General features: G+C 34.4%; 2 protein-coding genes across 7 annotated transcripts in view; one reads left to right on the forward strand and one right to left on the reverse strand.

Moving 5' to 3' along the window:
- The window catches only part of LOC139496463 (GA-binding protein subunit beta-1-like), a 36,929-nt gene extending 20,394 nt beyond the window's left edge, over positions 1-16,535 (reverse strand). For 5 of the 6 annotated variants that reach the window (XR_011657667.1, XR_011657666.1, XR_011657668.1 and 2 more), the window contains exons 1-6: positions 16,404-16,535; positions 9,768-9,830; positions 7,161-7,351; positions 1,646-1,843; positions 913-1,011; positions 55-129 (exon numbers count right to left, since the gene is read on the reverse strand). Coding sequence is in view for 3 of the 6 variants with exons in the window: in XM_071285083.1 (XP_071141184.1) it covers positions 55-129; positions 913-1,011; positions 1,646-1,843; positions 7,161-7,351; positions 9,768-9,798 (594 nt within the window). In the remaining 3 variants the exon portion in view is untranslated. Of the gene's footprint in view, positions 1-54; positions 130-912; positions 1,012-1,645; positions 1,844-7,160; positions 7,352-9,767; positions 9,831-16,180; positions 16,313-16,403 lie in introns of those variants that run through there. The other variant, XM_071285084.1, reaches the window with a different exon arrangement.
- A 4-nt stretch (positions 16,536-16,539) lies between these two features.
- Positions 16,540-18,895, forward strand: LOC139496465 (talin rod domain-containing protein 1-like). Its single transcript, XM_071285086.1, has 2 exons — positions 16,540-17,836; positions 18,323-18,895. Exons 1-2 carry the CDS (start codon positions 17,050-17,052, stop codon positions 18,823-18,825), a joined length of 1,290 nt encoding a protein of 429 aa, XP_071141187.1. The 5' UTR covers positions 16,540-17,049; the 3' UTR covers positions 18,826-18,895.
- Positions 18,896-19,561: the final 666 nt, after the last annotated feature.

Raw genomic sequence — 19,561 nt, forward strand, 5'->3', positions numbered from 1 at the left:
TTCATCGTCACAGGTTGACAGGTATGTTCAATATATGTCTGTATGCAAACAAACCTGTGCCATGGTCAGTAACTCTGCTATATCTGCCCTTCCATTGGCTATTGCAATATCTAATGGAGTTCTGTCAAACTAAACGTAGAAAAGTTTGATATTATAAATACTGTAGAAAAGTTTGATATTATAAATACTGTAGAAAAGTTTGATATTATAAATACTGTAGAAGCTTGATATTATAAATACTGTAGAAGCTTTTCCGATTGTATATTTCTCCTTTTCATCTAATGGTTATAAAAAAACAATACAGCATAATACACCCTCAAGAATATTTTCCTAGATATAGATATGACCATATTTTTATGTCTTTACACTGTGGATACTAAAAATTACTTTATAGGACTTAAAACTTATCTCCCCTTTCATCTTTCTCTAGTTATCTCCCCTTTCTACACATATCTCCCCTTTCATTCTTCTCTCGTTATCTCCCCTTTCATTCTTCTCTAGTTATCTCCCCTTTCTACACATATCTCCCCTTTCATTCTTCTCTCGTTATCTCCCCTTTCATCTTTCTCTAGTTATCTCCCCTTTCTACACATATCTCCCCTTTCATTCTTCTCTCGTTATCTCCCCTTTCATTCTTCTCTAGTTATCTCCCCTTTCTACACATATCTCCAATGCATTTTTTTCTTTAGCATTTGTTTCGCTGAAAATCATGTGTTCTTAAACATAGTCTTGGCAGAGTTTTGTGGACTTGTTTTTTCCTTCTTTACTGATTTTAAGGACAAGTTAAACTTTTGTTTTGTTTGTTTGTTGTTTTGTAAATCAGTTCAATTATCATGTGGTCTCTGGTTGATAGTTGTCTTATCGGCAATCATACCACATCTACTTATTCTATAGAGACAATGATTGGCCTACCTTATTTTCACAGTTAATGTCTGCCCCATGTTTTATCAAAGTTTCCAAAACGGGTTTGTGGCCTTTTTCTGAGGCCCAGTGCAATGGAGTCATCTTCAACTGAAAATCGTATAACAATGGATTATTCTTTTTCAGTAATTGATGAAACATACGTACAACAGTTATTTGGTTTGTTTTTTTCCCCTTCAGATGTCAGAAAAATTATCACGGTGATCTTTAAAATTTACAGTCCCGGAGCTGAATTTTTGGAAATGTTTAGTTAAAATCTAATGGCCTGTAGATATATTAATAGGCCTGTGAGCAATTTAACAAGCCTTGGCTGATAAGCATAAGGTTAAGTGTGACATGTTTTCACCAAACTGCTACAATACTCAAGATTGATTTTATCAACACAAGAATTGGTCAAATAATCATTTTGATCAAAACTCTATCAACATCCTTATAAAGTCTCAACATTAAAAACCAACGAATTCTTATGTTCACATCACCAATTTTATGGCATCAATGCACAAAAGCGCAGATATGAGACAGATTTTGAATACATGATTTGAAAACCAAGTTAAAATCATCATTGTAGGAAAACCAAGTAAACAATATTCTCATAGGAAAACTAGGTTAATATCATTAATTGCCACATTTTGGTGTTCATCAATAATTCATGTAAAATCTTGAAACAATAACTTTGTATTAACATTGTGTCGTAATAAGGTTTGATTTGTTATAATAATTTTACCATATCTTTAGCGTCAATATCTGCAGCGTGCTGTATGAGTAATTCTACAATATCATTATGTCCTTCTTGGGCTGCCACATGTAATGGGGTCCTGTCTACCTTGGTCCGAGCATCACGACTAATTCCTGCTCTCAGTAATACCTCAGCTGTATCATGGTGCCCAAACTGTGTAGCAAAGTGTAATGGAGAGGTTCCAAGCTATAAATAGATATATAAAAATAAAACAGGTCAATTATGCCTGGATCACTGATTGGTCGATACCTTTGCTGTGTTCTGATGTCCGTACTATGAATGATAGTTTTGAACAATCTCATCCTTGTTTTATCTATTGTTTTGCACCATTTTATATAATAATCTGACAATTCCTATATTTATCTTTCTTCCAAAATAATGGCCTAATATCAAGTTCTCAAGGTAGATTATACATTATACAGTTGCTGAAACCAAAAACAGTAATGAAGGTACTCATTCTTATTGTTACTTGGTCTGACACGTCTGATGTCTCCACTCATTGTTACTTGGTCTGACACGTTTGATGTCTCCACTCAATCTTTAATAAATTGTTACTTGGTCTGACATGTCTGATGTCTCCACTTATTCTTTAATATTTAGTTACTTGGTCTGACATGTCTCATGTCTCCACTCAATCTTTAATATTTAGTTACTTGGTCTGACATGTCTGATGTCTCCACTCAATCTTTAATATTTTGTTACTTGGTCTGACATGTCTGATGTCTCCACTCAATCTTTAATATTTAGTTACTTGGTCTGACATGTCTGCAGGGCTCACACTACTTCAGAATTATAGGGAGAAGTGACTTCTCTTTTTGAAACTGATAGGGAGAAGTGGTGAGATTTGAAAGAGAAGTGCTCATTCGCGCGGTGCGCTACAATGTTTGGATTTTACAATAGTATAAAGGGCGATATGCAAATAATGTTCTTTTTTATATTGTTCAATTCATATCTGAGTAAAAAAATACAATTAAAGTAACATTTGAAATTAAAAGTTGTTTAAGTTTTACTAAGGTTCTTGTGAGAAACTTATTCCAACTAAATATCTAGCACTAAAAAAAAAAATTATTTAAAAAAATGTCAAGAAATTATAATATATCATTATTACAATTTAATTAAAAATTATCTTGTGTATGAAATTCAGTGTTTCTCATAAAAAAATATAAAAGTTATTAAGCTGGGCCATAATATATTGAAATTAGTATAATCGTCTCAGAGCTAAGCAACTTTAATCAATAGTTTGAAACAATCCATAAAAAATATAGGGAATTATATACACCAATCAATTAGATGTAACCAACAGTCTCTTAATGTGTGTGGAATGCGTAATTTTCCCCTTTGAAATCAATATTCTTCTGTCAGCTGTTCCGTCCGTGCGTCCGTAGTAATTATTGTAAAAGTACGGATTTCGGTCATAGCTGGTCCGGTTCAGATCCGTAGTTTAGAAATCGGTCAATGACGGACGAATGCAAGAAAATTTACAAAAATAAACGATGTTTGACAAGTTATTTGAAAAGGAACATGACGTTTTTAATGCAATAAATGGATTAAACATTTACTGGAGGCAACTTTTATCACGTTTAAATGAAGTAACAAACTTATTTTGCCGCCGAAATTTAGGTTGATGTACGTTTTCGAGTAACAAGCACCGGAACTTGCGAAAATGCATGAAGTGATAAAAAGTTGTATTTTTATCAAATAACCTGCTACATACTGGGAAGACAATGCTTCAATCTCTTTTCTAAAGATAATGAATCGTTTATGTCTGAATTTCTTTAATTATCAATAAAAAAATGATGTTTCATCAACTTGGTAAAAATTGAAAATGTCCGATTACGGAAGCGACTGAAAGCGAGTATCGTCAAGAACAGGGCGACTTGATTTCACTTTTGGGGGTCGGGGAAAGTGAAGTGACGGTCGGGAAGGTGACTTCTTCGCCCAAGTCGCCTGGTACCGTGAGCCCTGGTCTGATGTCTCTACTTATTCTTTAATAAATTGCTACTTGGTCTGACATGTATGATGTCTCCACTCAATCTTATTGTTACTTGGTCTGACATGTCTGATGTCTCCACTCAATCTTTAATATTTAGTTACTTGGTCTGACATGTCTGATGTCTCCACTCAATCTTATTGTTACTTGGTCTGACATGTCTGATGACTCCACTTATTCTTTAATAAATTGCTACTTGGTCTGACATGTCTGATGCCTCCACTTATTCTTTAATAAATTGTTACTTGGTCTGACATGTCTGATGTCTCCACTCAATTTTTAATATTTTGTCACTTGGTCTGACATGTCTGATGTCTCCACTCAATCTTTAATATTTAGTTACTTGGTCTGACATGTCTGGTGTCTCCACTCAATCTTTTTGTTACTTGGTCTGACATGTCTGATGTCTAGATTTCCACTCATTCTTTAATAAATTGTTACTTGGTCTGACATGTCTGATGTCTCCACTTATTCTTTAATAAATTGTTACTTGGTCTGACATGTCTGATGACTCCACTCAATCTTTAATATTTAGTTACTTGGTCTGACATGTCTGATGTCTCCACTCAATCTTTAATATTTTGTCACTTGGTCTGACATGTCTGATGTCTCCACTCAATCTTTAATATTTAGTTACTTGGTCTGACATGTCTGATGTCTCCACTTATTCTTTAATAAATTGTTACTTGGTCTGACATGTCTGATGTCTCCACTCATTCTTTAATAAATTGCTACCGGTACTTGGTCTGACATGTCTGATGTCTCCACTCAATCTTTAATATTTTGTCACTTGGTCTGACATGTCTGATGTCTCCACTTATTCTTTAATAAATTGTTACTTGGTCTGACATGTCTGATGTCTCCACTCATTCTTTAATAAATTGTTAGTTGGTCTGACATGTCTGATGTCTCCACTCAATCTTTAATATTTTGTCACTTGGTCTGACATGTCTGATGTCTCCACTTATTCTTTAATAAATTGTTACTTGGTCTGACATGTCTGATGTCTAGATTTCCACTCATTCTTTAATAAATTGTTACTTGGTCTGACATGTCTGATGTCTCCACTTATTCTTTAATAAATTGTTACTTGGTCTGACATGTCTGATGTCTCCACTCAATCTTTAATAAATTGCTACCGGTACTTGGTCTGACATGTCTGATGTCTCCACTCAATCTTTAATATTTTGTCACTTGGTCTGACATGTCTGATGTCTCCACTTATTCTTTAATAAATTGTTACTTGGTCTGACATGTCTGATGTCTCCACTCAATCTTTAATAAATTGCTACCGGTACTTGGTCTGACATGTCTGATGTCTCCACTCATTCTTTAATACATTGTACTTTTGTCTATTGTATCCATCTTCCAGAACCTCCCTATAAACATCGATGAATTTTATAAGCAGGATAGAGAGAGAACATTACCTATTTTTTGTGTGTAAATTGAAAAGTATTGTTTAACTTAATATAGTGTTGTCATTTTCTTAACTATGTATAATTACCCAGTCTGTTGTGAATGGAGCACCATTAGACACCCAAACCAAGGAATTGTATATTTAAAAGGAATGGAAACGCAGTCGATTTCAAAGAAAATATTATGATGCATCTCTTGCTTTGACCGGGTGTTAATTACACCCCATCGCTCTAACTGGCTCATTACTTATCTGGTAGAAGTTATCGAACGTGGTCACTTAATCTGACACTAGTTATCTCACTTGACAATGATATTTTTTTTCTTCTTAGGTATAGTAGCTAGGTGATAAATCATCAAATCAAAAATAAATTAATCCAAGAAAAAAATATAACAATACAACCACATGCAAAGTTACTTATAAAAAACTGTTTATTCTAGTTTTTTTTTATCTTGATATTTCATGAAGGTATGTCACAATCAGATAATATCGGACATTTTACGAGTTTTATTAAATAGTTTTCTTGCAAAATAAAGGAAATTTTAAGAATGTAACTAAATGACTTTTCAATTGTGAAATATGAATGCATGATAAAGATAGAAGTATTATAATAAATCATTATGAAGGGGAGAAAAAAAGTAAACAACTGCAGTATATTATGTAGATAAAAGAACTTAGATTACAGGTGTTATAATAAACAATGCAGAATTGTCCAATTTGCAGGTATAATATATCATGTATCAATGATAAGCTAATTTGTGTCTTACATACTTTAAGATGTTAAAAATCAATAACGCCGAGCTCACCTGTTAATTAATGCTAAATTATGCAGAGATGCAATAAATTTTCTAATTAGAAACAGTTAAAACTTTCCCACATTCGCATTTAATTTGTTTTAACACCAAAGGAATACTTTTGCGACCTATAGACTACTGCTCGGGTACTGCTCTGCGAGGAAAAAGGAAGAAACGTTTTGCTGTTGCGTATGGTAATTTGCGGCAACCCTTAATAATGACAAACTGCATTACCAAACAACGATTTAGTATCTAAAAAAAGTATTTGACAAAAAAAAAATGAATAACATTGTAGATGTGTAACTTCGTCGGTGACGAACTTGACTGAACAAAATGGCGTCAATGTGAAATATAAACATGGGATTTTGAAAAGTCATAGCAAATTCGTTTTTATCACCATTTTTATAAAACCAACACTATTTGATAGAGAAAAGATTAAGCTTTTAAATTGTATGTCAATGTTACATATATTTAAAGTAGTTATTTAACTCATACCAAAATACAAAGTGTCGATGTATTTGTTGATGCACAACTTCAAATTTTCTACATGTTTCGAAATAAAATAATTTACATAGTACCAATTATATTTAGCATTCGTAATTTATACCAAATTGTAGGAAAATATTTCTTCTTTAAAGTGATATCTCATTTTCTCACTTTGTCTTTTCTGCTTTTCAATATTATAAAGAAATCGTAGTGCACTCCCAGATTGATAGACATATTTTGACAGATGAATGAAACTCAAAACTGAAATTTCGAAAAATCGTAGAAAATTCAGAAAAGTAACAAGAAACTTTAAAAAGAACTTAACGATAGAATAAGGTTTCAGCTTCATAATGATATCAACTGTTTTGTTTTGCACTGTGTAGTTGTCGAGTTTTTAGAAAAAAATCAAAACACAGTATATTTTGTTCTGTAATCCGGATGAAACACACTCAAGTTTCAAGACAGAGGTCTATTTCAATAAGAATTTTCACAATAGAATATTACAAACATATGTTCCATGAGGCATTAAAATTATACCTAAGGCCGTTACTTTTTCACAGAACAGAAGTTTATTCTTTATTTCGGGTTTCTCTCTCCTTAATATCTTCCCAAGCAAGATGATCCCGTGAATTTTAAAGACCTATCTATATGACAGGAAATGGACCTCCGTCATGTTTCTTTATATTATTCATCATACTTCCGTCGAGACAGACATGGTTTATAGCTCTGCGGGTGCTCTGCGGGTATCCCGATTGATCTCGAGCCGCGTTTCCATTCCTTTTAAACATACAATTCCTTGCCTAAACTATGTATAATTACCCAGTCTGTTGTGAATGGAGCACCATTAGACATCAGTGTCCTTACTTCATCTGTCTCTCCACGCTTGGCTGCCTCTAGTAAACGTTTACCCAGATCGACCAATGACATTCTGTGTAGATTTCTTGGTCCAGACTTTGATTCTTGAATAACAATCTCTCTGTCTAAGGGAGGCAATACCAATACTTCCCGTTCTATAAAGGGAGATAAATAATGAACAAAAGTCTATTTAAATTGTATATATATGGGGATCAATATGAACTAACTTTCAACACCTGACAAAAAAATGCATTTTATTTATCTATAAATATCATTTTGATACAGAAAAGATGAATATTAATATAAAAATTACACTCCTCAAACATTTTTTGGTACATTAATTGTTTCTGTCTGATCTGACTTAGGACAAGAAACTGAAATTGAAGTATTAATTAGTATTATCATTTGCAGGTGATTGTTTTAAAGATAAACCAGATGCTTCACAGGGCGCAGCTTTATACGACCGCAGAGGTTGAACCCTGAACGGTTGGGGCAAGTATGGACACAACATTCAAGCTGTATTCAGCTCTAAATTTGGATTGTGATTAAATAGTTGACACAGCATAGGTTTCTGACACAGAATGAATGTGGTCTAATGAACTTAAAATATTTTTTTTTGCCTTTGAGCAATTCACTTTGCTGTTGAATATTTATAATCCTTTCAAACAAATGTTTGAAGAAATTTCTTTTTATTTATGAAATCTGAAATGAGAAAAATGTAACCCCCCCCCCCCATTTTTTTTCACATCCCCCTTTCCCTTTTTCCAAAAATGATCTCAATTCAAATTTCTAATGGAGTTTGCAACAATAACTACTCATTTAAATACATCATAAAATATTAAAATGTAAAATAAAGTGCTTGTTATCACTGAATGGTAAAGATTGTTTTAATTTATCAGATGCCGTTGGTAGTAAAAGTGAATATACATTGTATATTGTATAAAACAATGATTTAAGTTGATTCAACTACTATTCTGGACAAAGAAAGATAACTCCAATTTTTTTTGCTATTGCACAATATTGTGCAATTAGATATTTCTTGCTATTGCGCAATACTGTGCAATTGAAAATATTTGCTATTGCACAATACTGTGCAATTGAAGATTTCTTGCTATTGCGCAATACTGTGCAATTGAAAATTTCTTGCTATTGCACAATACTTAATATAATAATTTTGGATCCTGATTTGAACCAACTTGAAAACGGGGCCCATAATCAAAAATTCTAAGTACATGTTTAGATTCAGCATATCAAAAAAGCCCAAGAATTCAATTTTTGTTAAAATCAAACTTAGTTTAATTTTGGACCCTTTGGACTTTAATGTACACCAATTTGAAAACGGGACCAAAAATTAAGAATCTACATACACAGTTAGATTTGGCATATCAAAGAACCCCAATTATTCAATTTTTGATGAAATCAAACAAAGTTTAATTTGACCCCGATTTGGACCAACTTGAAAACTGGACCAATAATCAAAAATCCAAGTACATTTTAAGATTAAGGATATCAAAGAACCCCAAGGATTCATTTTTTGTTAAAATCAAACTAAGTTTAATTTTGGACCCTTTGGACCTTAATGTAGACCAATCTGAAAACGGGACCAAAAATTAAGAATCTACATACACAGTTAGATTCGGCATATCAAAGAACCCCAATTTTTCAATTTTTGATGAAATCAAACAAAGTTCAATTTTGGACCTTTGGGCCCCTTATTCCTAAACTGTTGGGACCAAAACTCCCAAAATCAAACCCAACCTTCCTTTTATGGTCATAAACCTTGTGTTTAAATTTCATAGATTTCTATTTACTTATACTAAAGTTATGGTGCGAAAATCAAGAATAATGCTTATTTGGGCCCCTTTTTGGCCCCTAATTCTGAAATTGTTGGGACCTCAACTCCCAAAATTAATCTCAACCTTCCTTTTGTGGTCATAAACCTTGTGTAAATTTCATTGATTTCTATTTACTTTTACTAAAGTTATTGTGCGAAAACCAAGAATAATGCTTATTTGGGCCCTTTTTTGGCTCCTAATTCCTAAACTGTTGGCACCAAAACTCCCACAATCAATCCCAACCTTTCTTTTGTGGTCATAAACCTTGTGTTAAAATTTCAAAAATTTCATTAGACGACGCAGAGGACGACGCCAACGTGATACCAATATACGACCAAAAAATGTCGTATAAAAAAGAAAGCAAGATCATTCTAAAAACCAAATGTGTTAGGAAGATCTGTAACATACATTTGTCAATAATCATGAGAATGTGAATCTAAATCCTGTTCATACATGTCAAGTGTTGTCTTTTTAGTCCTGGCATGTCAACTTTTCTCTTTTTTGTTCACACCTGACATGTTAATTGTTGTCTTTTTTAATAGTCCTGACATGTCAACTTTTCTCTTTTTTGTTCACACCTGACATGGTAATTGTTGTCTTTTTAGTCCTGACATGTCAACTTTTCTCTTTTTTGTTCACACCTGACATGTTAATTCTCTCTTTTCTGTTCATAAATGACTTTTTAATTGTTCTATTTTTTAGTACATTCCAAACATATTACTTTTTAAGTACATACCTGACACCTCAATTGTTCTATTTTCTGACATCAATGATATCTATAAGAATCATTAATCTCTTTCTGAAATAAAAATAATAATTATCTTTTAACTGCATTGCAATATATATGGTATTAATACATTGTAATATTGATTCATTCATAGAGTATTAGCATCGGATATCAATTTAGTTTTAACGGAGAACGTTTAACAGAACTTGAAAAGACCCTCAAATTCATAGAGAAAGATTCCCCGGCTTTAGCCATTCAGTACCTAGAAAAGAGCATAAAGGCCCTAAAGGAAAGAAATAAGCTTCTTCGAATAGCCGACAAGTACGGGTGGGACGTAGTGGACGAATATATAGACGACCCTATTACAGAGGGGACCGACGACGCAACATAGTTAAGACAAGCCGACTACCGGGCCAAAGCTAAGAGACGTAACAAAGTAAGCACCCGTCCTGCTCCTTATATTCCAGAACCAGAGTCTCCTAGTTCCTCAAGATGAGCCTTTTCGTAAAACTTCATCAGCATCTACAAGAGAAGTATCTAGAAACTACAAATACCCGGCTGCCCAAGGATCACAAACCCGCACAGGACCTCGTAACGGTATCTACAACCAGAATGAGTACTTCACCAGTTCACAACCAACAGACAGGTGTTACTACTGCAATGGAGAGGGTCACTGGGCCTATCATTGCCCAAAGAGACGGAGGTTCCAACCAGCCGAGACCAGTGGCTCTTCAGGAGCAAAGTGATGAAACAGTTAAGTACAATTTATCTCCTTTTATAAGTCACGATCAAGATTTTGAATTTGAGTGCTCCTCAGCCAGCTCTTTTAGAGTAGATAATTTACGGAGAAATTTAGATTTTTGGAAATATACTTTAAATGCTAATAATTTTGTTCTTAATGTTGTCGAATTTGGATACCTTATACCTTTTTACAAATTGCCACCGTCAGCTTTTTTAAAGAACAACAGTTCAGCCGTAAAACACACATCTTTTGTTGAGTCATCAATTATAGAATTATTGTCAACAGGTGTGATTCGTGAGGTGAAAGATCACATTCCTTTTATCGTTAATCCGTTATCGGTGTCAGTTAACGGCTCAGGTAAAAAGAGATTGATTTTGGACTTGAGGCACGTTAATAAGTTTAACGAAAAAAGAAAATTCAAATACGAAGGTGTTACTGAGGCTTTGCAATTCGTATCAAATCCAGGATTTCTGATAAAATTTGATTTAAAGAGTGGTTATCATCACATTAATATACACGAAGATCATCAAAAGTTTTTAGGTTTTTGTTGGATTTTCCCAACTGGCCCCCGTTATTTCGTTTTTAGATGTTTACCGTTTGGTTTGTCTACAGCTGGTCACGTGTTTTCTAAAGTGTTGAGGCCACTAGTTAAGCACTGGAGATCACAAGGTTATCGTATGATCATATATTTAGATGACGGTTGGGGGATTGAGTCCTCTTTTGAGGATTGTGTGAAGCTTTCTAAGGTCGTAAAGCATGATTTATTGTCAGCAGGTTTTTTCCTGAATCATGAAAAAAGTATTTGGGACCCCACAAAAGTTTTAACTTGGCTTGGGTTCCGTTGGCATTTGGACACTTTTAATTTAGAGTTACCTGAAGATAAGATTGAGCGTTTTAAATCTACTATAGACGATATCTTTAGCAATATCAATAATATAACTGCTAGACAATTAGCACGAGTTACTGGCAAGATTATTTCATTTATTCCCAGTTTTGGAAACATTTGCAGAATAATGTCTAGGAATATGCTCATTCTTATCGCCGCTAGCGATTATTGGGATTTTCACATTCAGTTAACCGACGAAGCTATTTTTGAATTAAACTTTTGGAAGAATAACTGCACATCACTTCCCAGGAAATCTCTCTTACCCGTTTCATTTTTGCCAGATAGAATTGTCTTTACTGATGCAAGTGGTTTCGCTTGTGCGGGGTTTGCTGTTGAAACGTCAAATAAAATTGTACATAAAATGTCGACTCCCGACGAGGCAAAGAAAAGCTCTACATTCAGAGAACTTTCAGCAGTATTTATAACCCTATTTTCCTTATTGCCCGATTTTCAAAATCGTTTGGTGAAAATTTATACGGACAATCAAAATGTAGTTAAAATTGTGCAGGCTGGGAGCATGAGATCAGAATTACAAGACATCGCTTTGAAAATTTTTAATCTATGTATTCGTAATTGCATATCCCTTGAAGTAGAATGGGTTCCCCGTGAGCTTAACACTACTGCAGATTTTTACAGTAAACTATTTGACTTTAATGACTGGTATGTAAATGATGTGTATTTCAAGTATTTTAATTCTTTATGGGGTCCGTTCGATTGTGATGTTTTTGCCGACTATAACAATCACAAATTACCGATTTTCTTTTCGGCGTATTGGTGTCCAGATACTAGTGGTGTTGATGCTTTCGGGTTTTAGTGGAATACTTATAACTGTTGGTTAGTTCCCCCTGTTCACCTTGTTGGTAGAGCATTAAATCATATGTTAATTTGTAAAGGAAAGGGTACTATCGTTGTTCCGAAATGGACCTCGTCATGTTTTTGGCCTTTATTGTGGTCATCATCGAACAACCAATACAAATCTTTTGTAAAGGATTTTGTAGAGTACGTTAAACCATCTGGATTTTTTTGCCAAGGTTCGGATAAAAATAGCATTTTCATTCATTCTCCATTAACTTTCAACGTTCTTGTTTTAAAGATTGATTGTAGTTAAATCCGTAAGTATATCACTCAATATCCATTTAAATATTTATTTATTTTTTATTAGTTTTATTTGTATTTTTTGTCGGGTGTTATACTAGTAGTTTCAGACCAATCCTGTTTTGGCATAGTAGTATTTAAAAATTATTTTGCGACACGCATTTGTTGAGCATACTTAAAATTGGAGTTATGCATTAAATACGCATTTTATAAGGTATGGAATCGTTTATACCGTCGTTTGCACTTACCAAAGTCCCGTTTGGGCATAACTTAGGTTCATTTATTATATTTTATTCTATGTCAGAGATAAGTCCCGATTGGGCTCTCTCGTGTGCTTATATGAGTCCCGTCTTGGGCATTATATTGATTTATTCTTTATTTGTTCTTTAATGGAGAGATAAGTCCCGTTTGGGCCCTCTATCACATTAACATAAGTCCCGTTTGGGCCCTCTATCACATTAACATAAGTCCCGTTTGGGCATTGTATTGTTTTATTTTGGAGAGATAAGTCCCGATTGGGCATCTAGCACGTATACATCAAAGTCTCGTTTGAGCATTATTCTGTTTTATTGTGTTCGAGATAAGTCCAGCTTGGGCCTCTAGTATGCATGAGTTATGTCCCCTTCGGACGTCAAGATATTTTATCATGCATTGTTGAATTTTACAAAGGAGATAATTTCATTTTGGTACTCTCAAAATGCCATTTAATGTAATGATTTTCTAATTCATATTAATACATTTAACCCGTTAATTGTATACTTGTAAATCAAATTGAGAGTATTTTGAATAAATTCTTTTACATAAAGTGCTTCGCTATATGATTTTTTAAATCAAATTAATTTCATTTAAATTTATTTTTCAGTTTAGATTCAAACATTCACATTGGGAATCCTTAAGGCATTTTTCTAATCCTGACTTGAAAGCTCTAACAGTTTCTTTGTGTTCAGTAGTAACTGCTTCAAAAAGCGAAAATACTTTGAAGAAATATAAAGGATATTTCAAAAGATTCAAATACTGGTGCTTAAAGTACAATCTACCGTTTTTGCCTACCACTGTGTGTACAGTTGCTCTTTATCTTAACTATTTGATACAATCTGGAGTTTCCACTGCCGTTTTAAACGCAGCATACTATTCAATTAAGTGGGAACATGATCTGAATTTATATGACAGTATATTAAATGACAAATTACTAGACATGGTATTAGAAGGTGGTATAAGATTGTTATCTAAACCTTTGAAAAGGAAAGAACCCATCACCCCTACGATTTTGAAGAGTATTATTGCAAAATTCGACAAAAATGACAATCTGCCAGGGTTGAGAATCTGTGCTATGATGTTGTTAGGGTTTTCCGGGTTTTTAAGATACGATGAGTTAGCACACATCCGATCTTCTGATTTAACGTTCAACGATTCTCATCTACAAATAAACATTCAAAAAAGTAAGACTGATAGATATCGACAGGGTAACACTATTTTGATTTCTAGAACTGGTACAGACCTTTGTCCAGTTGCTATGCTACAGAAATATTTTCGCGTTGCAAGTTTGCCAGTTGGGAGTGAGGATTACATCTTCAGAGCTCTTTCATACTTCAAATCTATTGATAAGCATAAACTAGCTTGCACGAATAGGCCGCTTTCTTACACTCGAACTAGGGAAATTATTTTAAACGCGATTTCTGAAATAGGCCTGAATAGTTCTTTATTTGGCTTACATAGTCTAAGGAGCGGGGGCGTTACAGCAGCTGCTAGTAATTCTGTTCCCGACAGGCTTTTGAAAGCTCACGGTAGATGGAAGACAGACAAGGCTAAAGATGGCTACATAAAAGAAAAGTTAGAAAATAGACTTAAAATTTCTCAAAATTTGGGATTATAATTATGTGATTAGAACATCCTTCCTTCCTTTGTTTTTGTCGAAACTGATCAGTACAATTTCTCATCCCAAATTGCTTTTTGTTTTATTTATATATAATTAAGACAATTTTTATGTTCGTATGAGTACAGCGAAGAAGAACATAAATTCATTTCTTAATTTGGCGTATAAATATTCGCATTCGCTTATATCCGCAGTAATTCGGTTTTCACACATATATATCTGGATTTCGCGCCTTTTCTCTTGTCGAGAAAAATTTACTGATCAGATCGACACGTATATTTTGCATTGATGATATGTAATTGCAGTTATTTCTGTTTCTGATGTAACATTTTTATACTTGTAGATTTCCTACCATTATTCGGAGATCCAGAGACCACGACTTACATGACCAGAGTTGTCACAATTTATTTCTATTATATATTAAACTGATCAGTACAATTTCTCATCCCAAATTGCTTTTTGTTTTATTTATATATAATTAAGACAATTTTTATGTTCGTATGAGTACAGCGAAGAAGAACATAAATATCAATACAGTCATTACAGTGTCATTCCTTCTATTTCTGATTACTACCCAGATTTCTTAGAAACAATACAATCATGCCACCAAAATCTATTAGAACTCATGTGCGTGGTGGTAGGGGTTTGATCAGATGTAGAGGCCAAAGGAGCTCTGATAATAACGAATCATGATCAAGCAGAGATGTCGGACCGACCAATCCAACCTAAATTACAATCTATAGCTGGTCTGTAAAGCTTAAATGACGCCGATATTTTAGTGAACGATAACAGAGATGACACAGATGTGTCGATAGATATAGGAAGATGTGGTATGAGTGCCAATAAGACAACTCTCCATCCAAGTAACAATTTATAAAAATAAATTATTATAGGCCAAGGTACATGTACGGCCTTCAAAAGGGAGTCTTGGCTCACACCGAACAGCAAACTATAAAGGACCCAAAAACCTATAGTGTAAAACCATTTAAACGGGAAAACCAACGTTCTTATCAATATTAAACGAGAAGCATGGTTGAACCGTTAGAGCAAATGGATAATTACATACAAACAAACAAACTTTAGGGAGCATTTTTATATATTTTATGTAAAAATGTCAATGAGAATGATGGTTGTAGTATGAACGTAGTCAGGTCGTAAGAAGAGGATGATGAGGATGACAAGAGCATGCTGGAATCGTAGTATGGTCGTGAACAACGTGGTATAGTTGTAGTGGAAGCGTAGTTGGTTCGCGGTGAGAACATGGTTGGGGTAGTGAGGTTGTAATAACGTCGCTGTGAGATGGTAGCGCAGTCTCTCCGAATAGAATCACGCTTTCGCTACAACGGTACAGCGACCTTTGCGATCTTAGTGCGCTCTCACTACGCTTCTACTACGACCTTATTTTGCCACAACCGCACCACGATTGTTTGAACATGTTCAAAGTTGGCCACACTCATCACGATCTTGAAGACCTCACCACGACCGTGATACGACCTTACTGCGATCTATATGATGGTACTACAATCATCAAAATTTGCATTTTTTTCACAGATTGTAGTGCGATCATGGCCTAGTGGGACTGCGGTATCATGTGTATTCAAGGTATTGGATAGTTTTGTACATATAAAACCTGTGTGGAGAGTGGCACCCCACTCCTGGTCAATAGAATAGCAGGCATATTTTTATTTCCCAAATTACAGGGCCCATAAAGGGCATAAATCAGATACAATTGATTTACATAATTGGAAACAACAACAGTCGTCTACGACTAAAGATGATGATATTGACTGTGCCAGTGTGGGAGAGCCACAAAAGTAATGCTGAACCTTAAATAAGATGTCATCTCCCAAAAAAAGCATTTCTTTATTCAGAGAAAATGGAATGTATACATGTTGTTTGACCAAATCGAGAAAAAGCGACACTTCTTGTCCCGTTGGACAAACAAGCGCAACTGCTTTGTCAACAAGGACAAGCGGAAGTTGTACAGAAAAGCGGAAAAGGACGTCTGAAATATGACTTCCGCTGCCAAATTATGGATTGTAAACGAACCTCAGTGACTTCTAGGATAACTTGTCGGTGTATTTGACTTTAAATCATGTAGAAATGGTCTTATTTTAACAAATTAAGTCCAAAATCTACAATTTTCTGTGTAGCCGGAAGTTGATTTTCTTCGAGCATGACGGAAACACGTGATTCATCCTAATTACTACGCGATATTAAATATCCTTTTTTATTACTGACATGAAATTTTATTGCACATTTTATAATCAAAATATGACTTACATTTCAGTTTAGATAATTGTTCACTTAAAAACCTATGTTTTCTTGAACATATAAATAAAACTATTTTTTTCGGCGATTTTACGTTGTAAACCGTCAAATCACGTCTATCACGCGATTTAAAACCTTTACCGCTTCCTGCTTCTAATATGACCACGCCCACGCCACCAAAAGAGGATTTAGTTTGAATCTGACTGAAAGGATGCCTACTTCAAGTACAATGAAAATCTGGCTTCCTTTGTCATCTTATTATGAAAAAATACAAAATGTCGAGTTTTAGCATATTTTTATGTGTTCCGTATGCATAGCAAACATGAACAATAGAGATGCAGCCTGAATCTTTATTATTGATATTTACAATAGTATTGTAGTATTTTGAGTGTAAAGCACAATAAAAGAAACAATACATAATGCAATGAATGCAAGCAGCTCAAGAACTTTAGCAGCAATCTGTGAATCATGCACCACTAAAATCCAAAGTGTTGCTGAGCTGTTACTGTTGTCATGTTGTGTTCGACCAGTGCTTACAGAAACCATAAGATTTCTACCATCAGAAAAGCTGCACGACTCTATTACTTCAACACTTAGATCAATTAAGGACTTATCACAAACTTTGGTCTCCAACGTTCACATGATATCAGCAAAATGGGTTGAAATTTGTGACTCAGTTGAAGAACTATCTTCTGTACTTATTAAATTTATGGAAATAATTTGCCATGCCTGTTATCTTATTACTGTAAACTTTGCGACGTGTAAACTGGCAGAAACAGGATTAATAGATAAATATTCCGTTTGTTACTCAGGGCTGGAAATCAAACTAAGTTGTTTCCGATTGAAACGAACACGTATTGACGAACTTTCTCCACAAATTATCATAGATCTGTGTTCTAATATATCCAAGCATATTGCTGTGATCACTGACATTTGTCGAACTGCAGGACAAAATGTAAAAGATGAGGGTCTACAAGATCAATTTAAACTTAGTGTCAAAAGTGTAACTTGTGCAGCGGGATGTCTCATAGCCAGCATCAAATCATACAAATCCAATCCCAACATTACCCAGCATTCCAGAGTGATGGTTTTCTGTGAACCTGTTATAGCATCATCTCAAGCACTTGTTTCATTTGCTACAGAGAAAGACTTTAATGGCTGTGAAGGAACATTAACAGATCAATCTAAAGATGTTCAAAAAAGAATTTTAGGTAATTTTAAAAAAGTATGCCGTATCATGTAAAACAGACATACATGTGACAGAGTGATTGATGGTATATATCAGAGTCATTATATTAATTACATTGCCACAGATCTTTGTGTGGCCTTTAGTCTCCTGAAAAAATCCTATTAAAAATCTGAAAACTCACCATGCTGATAGATACATTGTACAAGTATATAAATGTGGGGAAATTGAGCTGCACTTTAATGAGTGAGATATCAGGATTTATCATGTTTATTATAGGTACACTGTACATTTTATAGCAACATGTAAAACTGTTAACTATCCATGCTATCTGACAAATAATTAAATTTAAATGAATGTGTTTTGGGTTCCTGTGCAAATTCAGTTATTTGACAAAAAAATTTATAAATGACATGTTAAGTTCCTGTTGTATTACTAAGATATCTGTCTCCATTATTGTCCATACAGCACTGTAAAACTGTCGGACCAATAAATTTATTTTTAATTTTAGGATCCTGTATGAGTGTGGTATCTGCCTCTATACAGCTTTGTAAAACTGTGCGGGATCTAACATATGACATGATTACCAGTCATCATAGAGAAAGACTCAAGTCGTGTACGGAAGCCATATCTCATGGAGCAGTCAAACTGATGAAAATTCTCGATGATTACGACATCAACAAACTTTTGATTGATTATAGAGCTAAACAAGATGATCTGTCACCTGACCTATCTAATGATAGGTTTTGTAGTAAGCAGTCGTTGCCTTTCTTGCCTGACATGTCTCTGTCATCTTTGCCCATGTTGTCTAGTCCAACTTTAGTCAGTAGATCTTTTGACAGTACAAGCACGACATCTTCAGTGGAAACTAACTCTTTTTCACTATACTCGGAAGATGAACATAGTCATTCTGTCAATGAGCGTAACCATGGTGATCAAAGCAACACTCAGGATCACCATAGTGATAACTCTACCTCTTTTTCAAGCTCAGAAAATTCATTAGCATCTAGATAAATACATGTAATCATGGTTACCATATTGAGATTTTTTTAGCTTGTTGAGTCATAATAAATTATTATTTCATTACTGGTGTTATTTACCTTTCCAGCAACAGAAGTCCCAGAAGATGAAACAGACCCTACTGGTTCCTCAGTAAATAACATGTTTTTCTACAGTGGACAGGTATCCTACTGGTTCCTCAGTAATAACATGTTTTTCTACAGTGGACAGGTACCCTACTGGTTCCTCAGTAATAACATGTTTTTCTACAGTGGACAGGTAACCTACTGGTTCCTCAGTAAAAACATGTTTTTCTACAGTGGACAGGTAACCTACTGGTTCCTCAGTAAATAACATGTGTTTGTACAGTGGACAGGTAACCTACTGGTTCCTCAGTAAATAACATGTTTTTGTACAGTGGACAGGTAACCTACTGGTTCCTCAGTAAAAACATATTTTTCTACAGTGAACAGGTACCCTACTGATTCCTCAGTATTAACATGTTTTTGTACAGTGTGCAGGTACCCTACTGGTTCCTCAGTATTTACATGTTTTTGTACAGTGTGCAGGTACCCTACTGGTTCATCAGTAATAACATGTTTTTGTAAAGTGGACAGGTAACCTACTGGTTCCTCAGTAATAACATGTTTTTGTAAAGTGGACAGGTAACCTACTGGTTCCTCAGTAAAAACATGTTTTTGTAAAGTGGACAGGTAACCTACTGGTTCCTCAGCATGCTCAGTAAATAACA

Source organism: Mytilus edulis, chromosome 11, assembly GCF_963676685.1.
Source record: "Mytilus edulis chromosome 11, xbMytEdul2.2, whole genome shotgun sequence".
Lineage (NCBI taxonomy): Eukaryota > Metazoa > Mollusca > Bivalvia > Mytilida > Mytilidae > Mytilus > Mytilus edulis.

Coding starts and splice junctions, on each gene's coding strand:
- LOC139496465 (XM_071285086.1), top strand. CDS start 17,050: ATGAATGCAAGCAGCTCAAGAACTTTAGCAGCAATCTGTGAATCATGC. Junction 17,837..18,322: donor TGTTCAAAAAAGAATTTTAG/GTAATTTTAAAA, acceptor TTTTAATTTTAG/GATCCTGTATGAGTGTGGTA.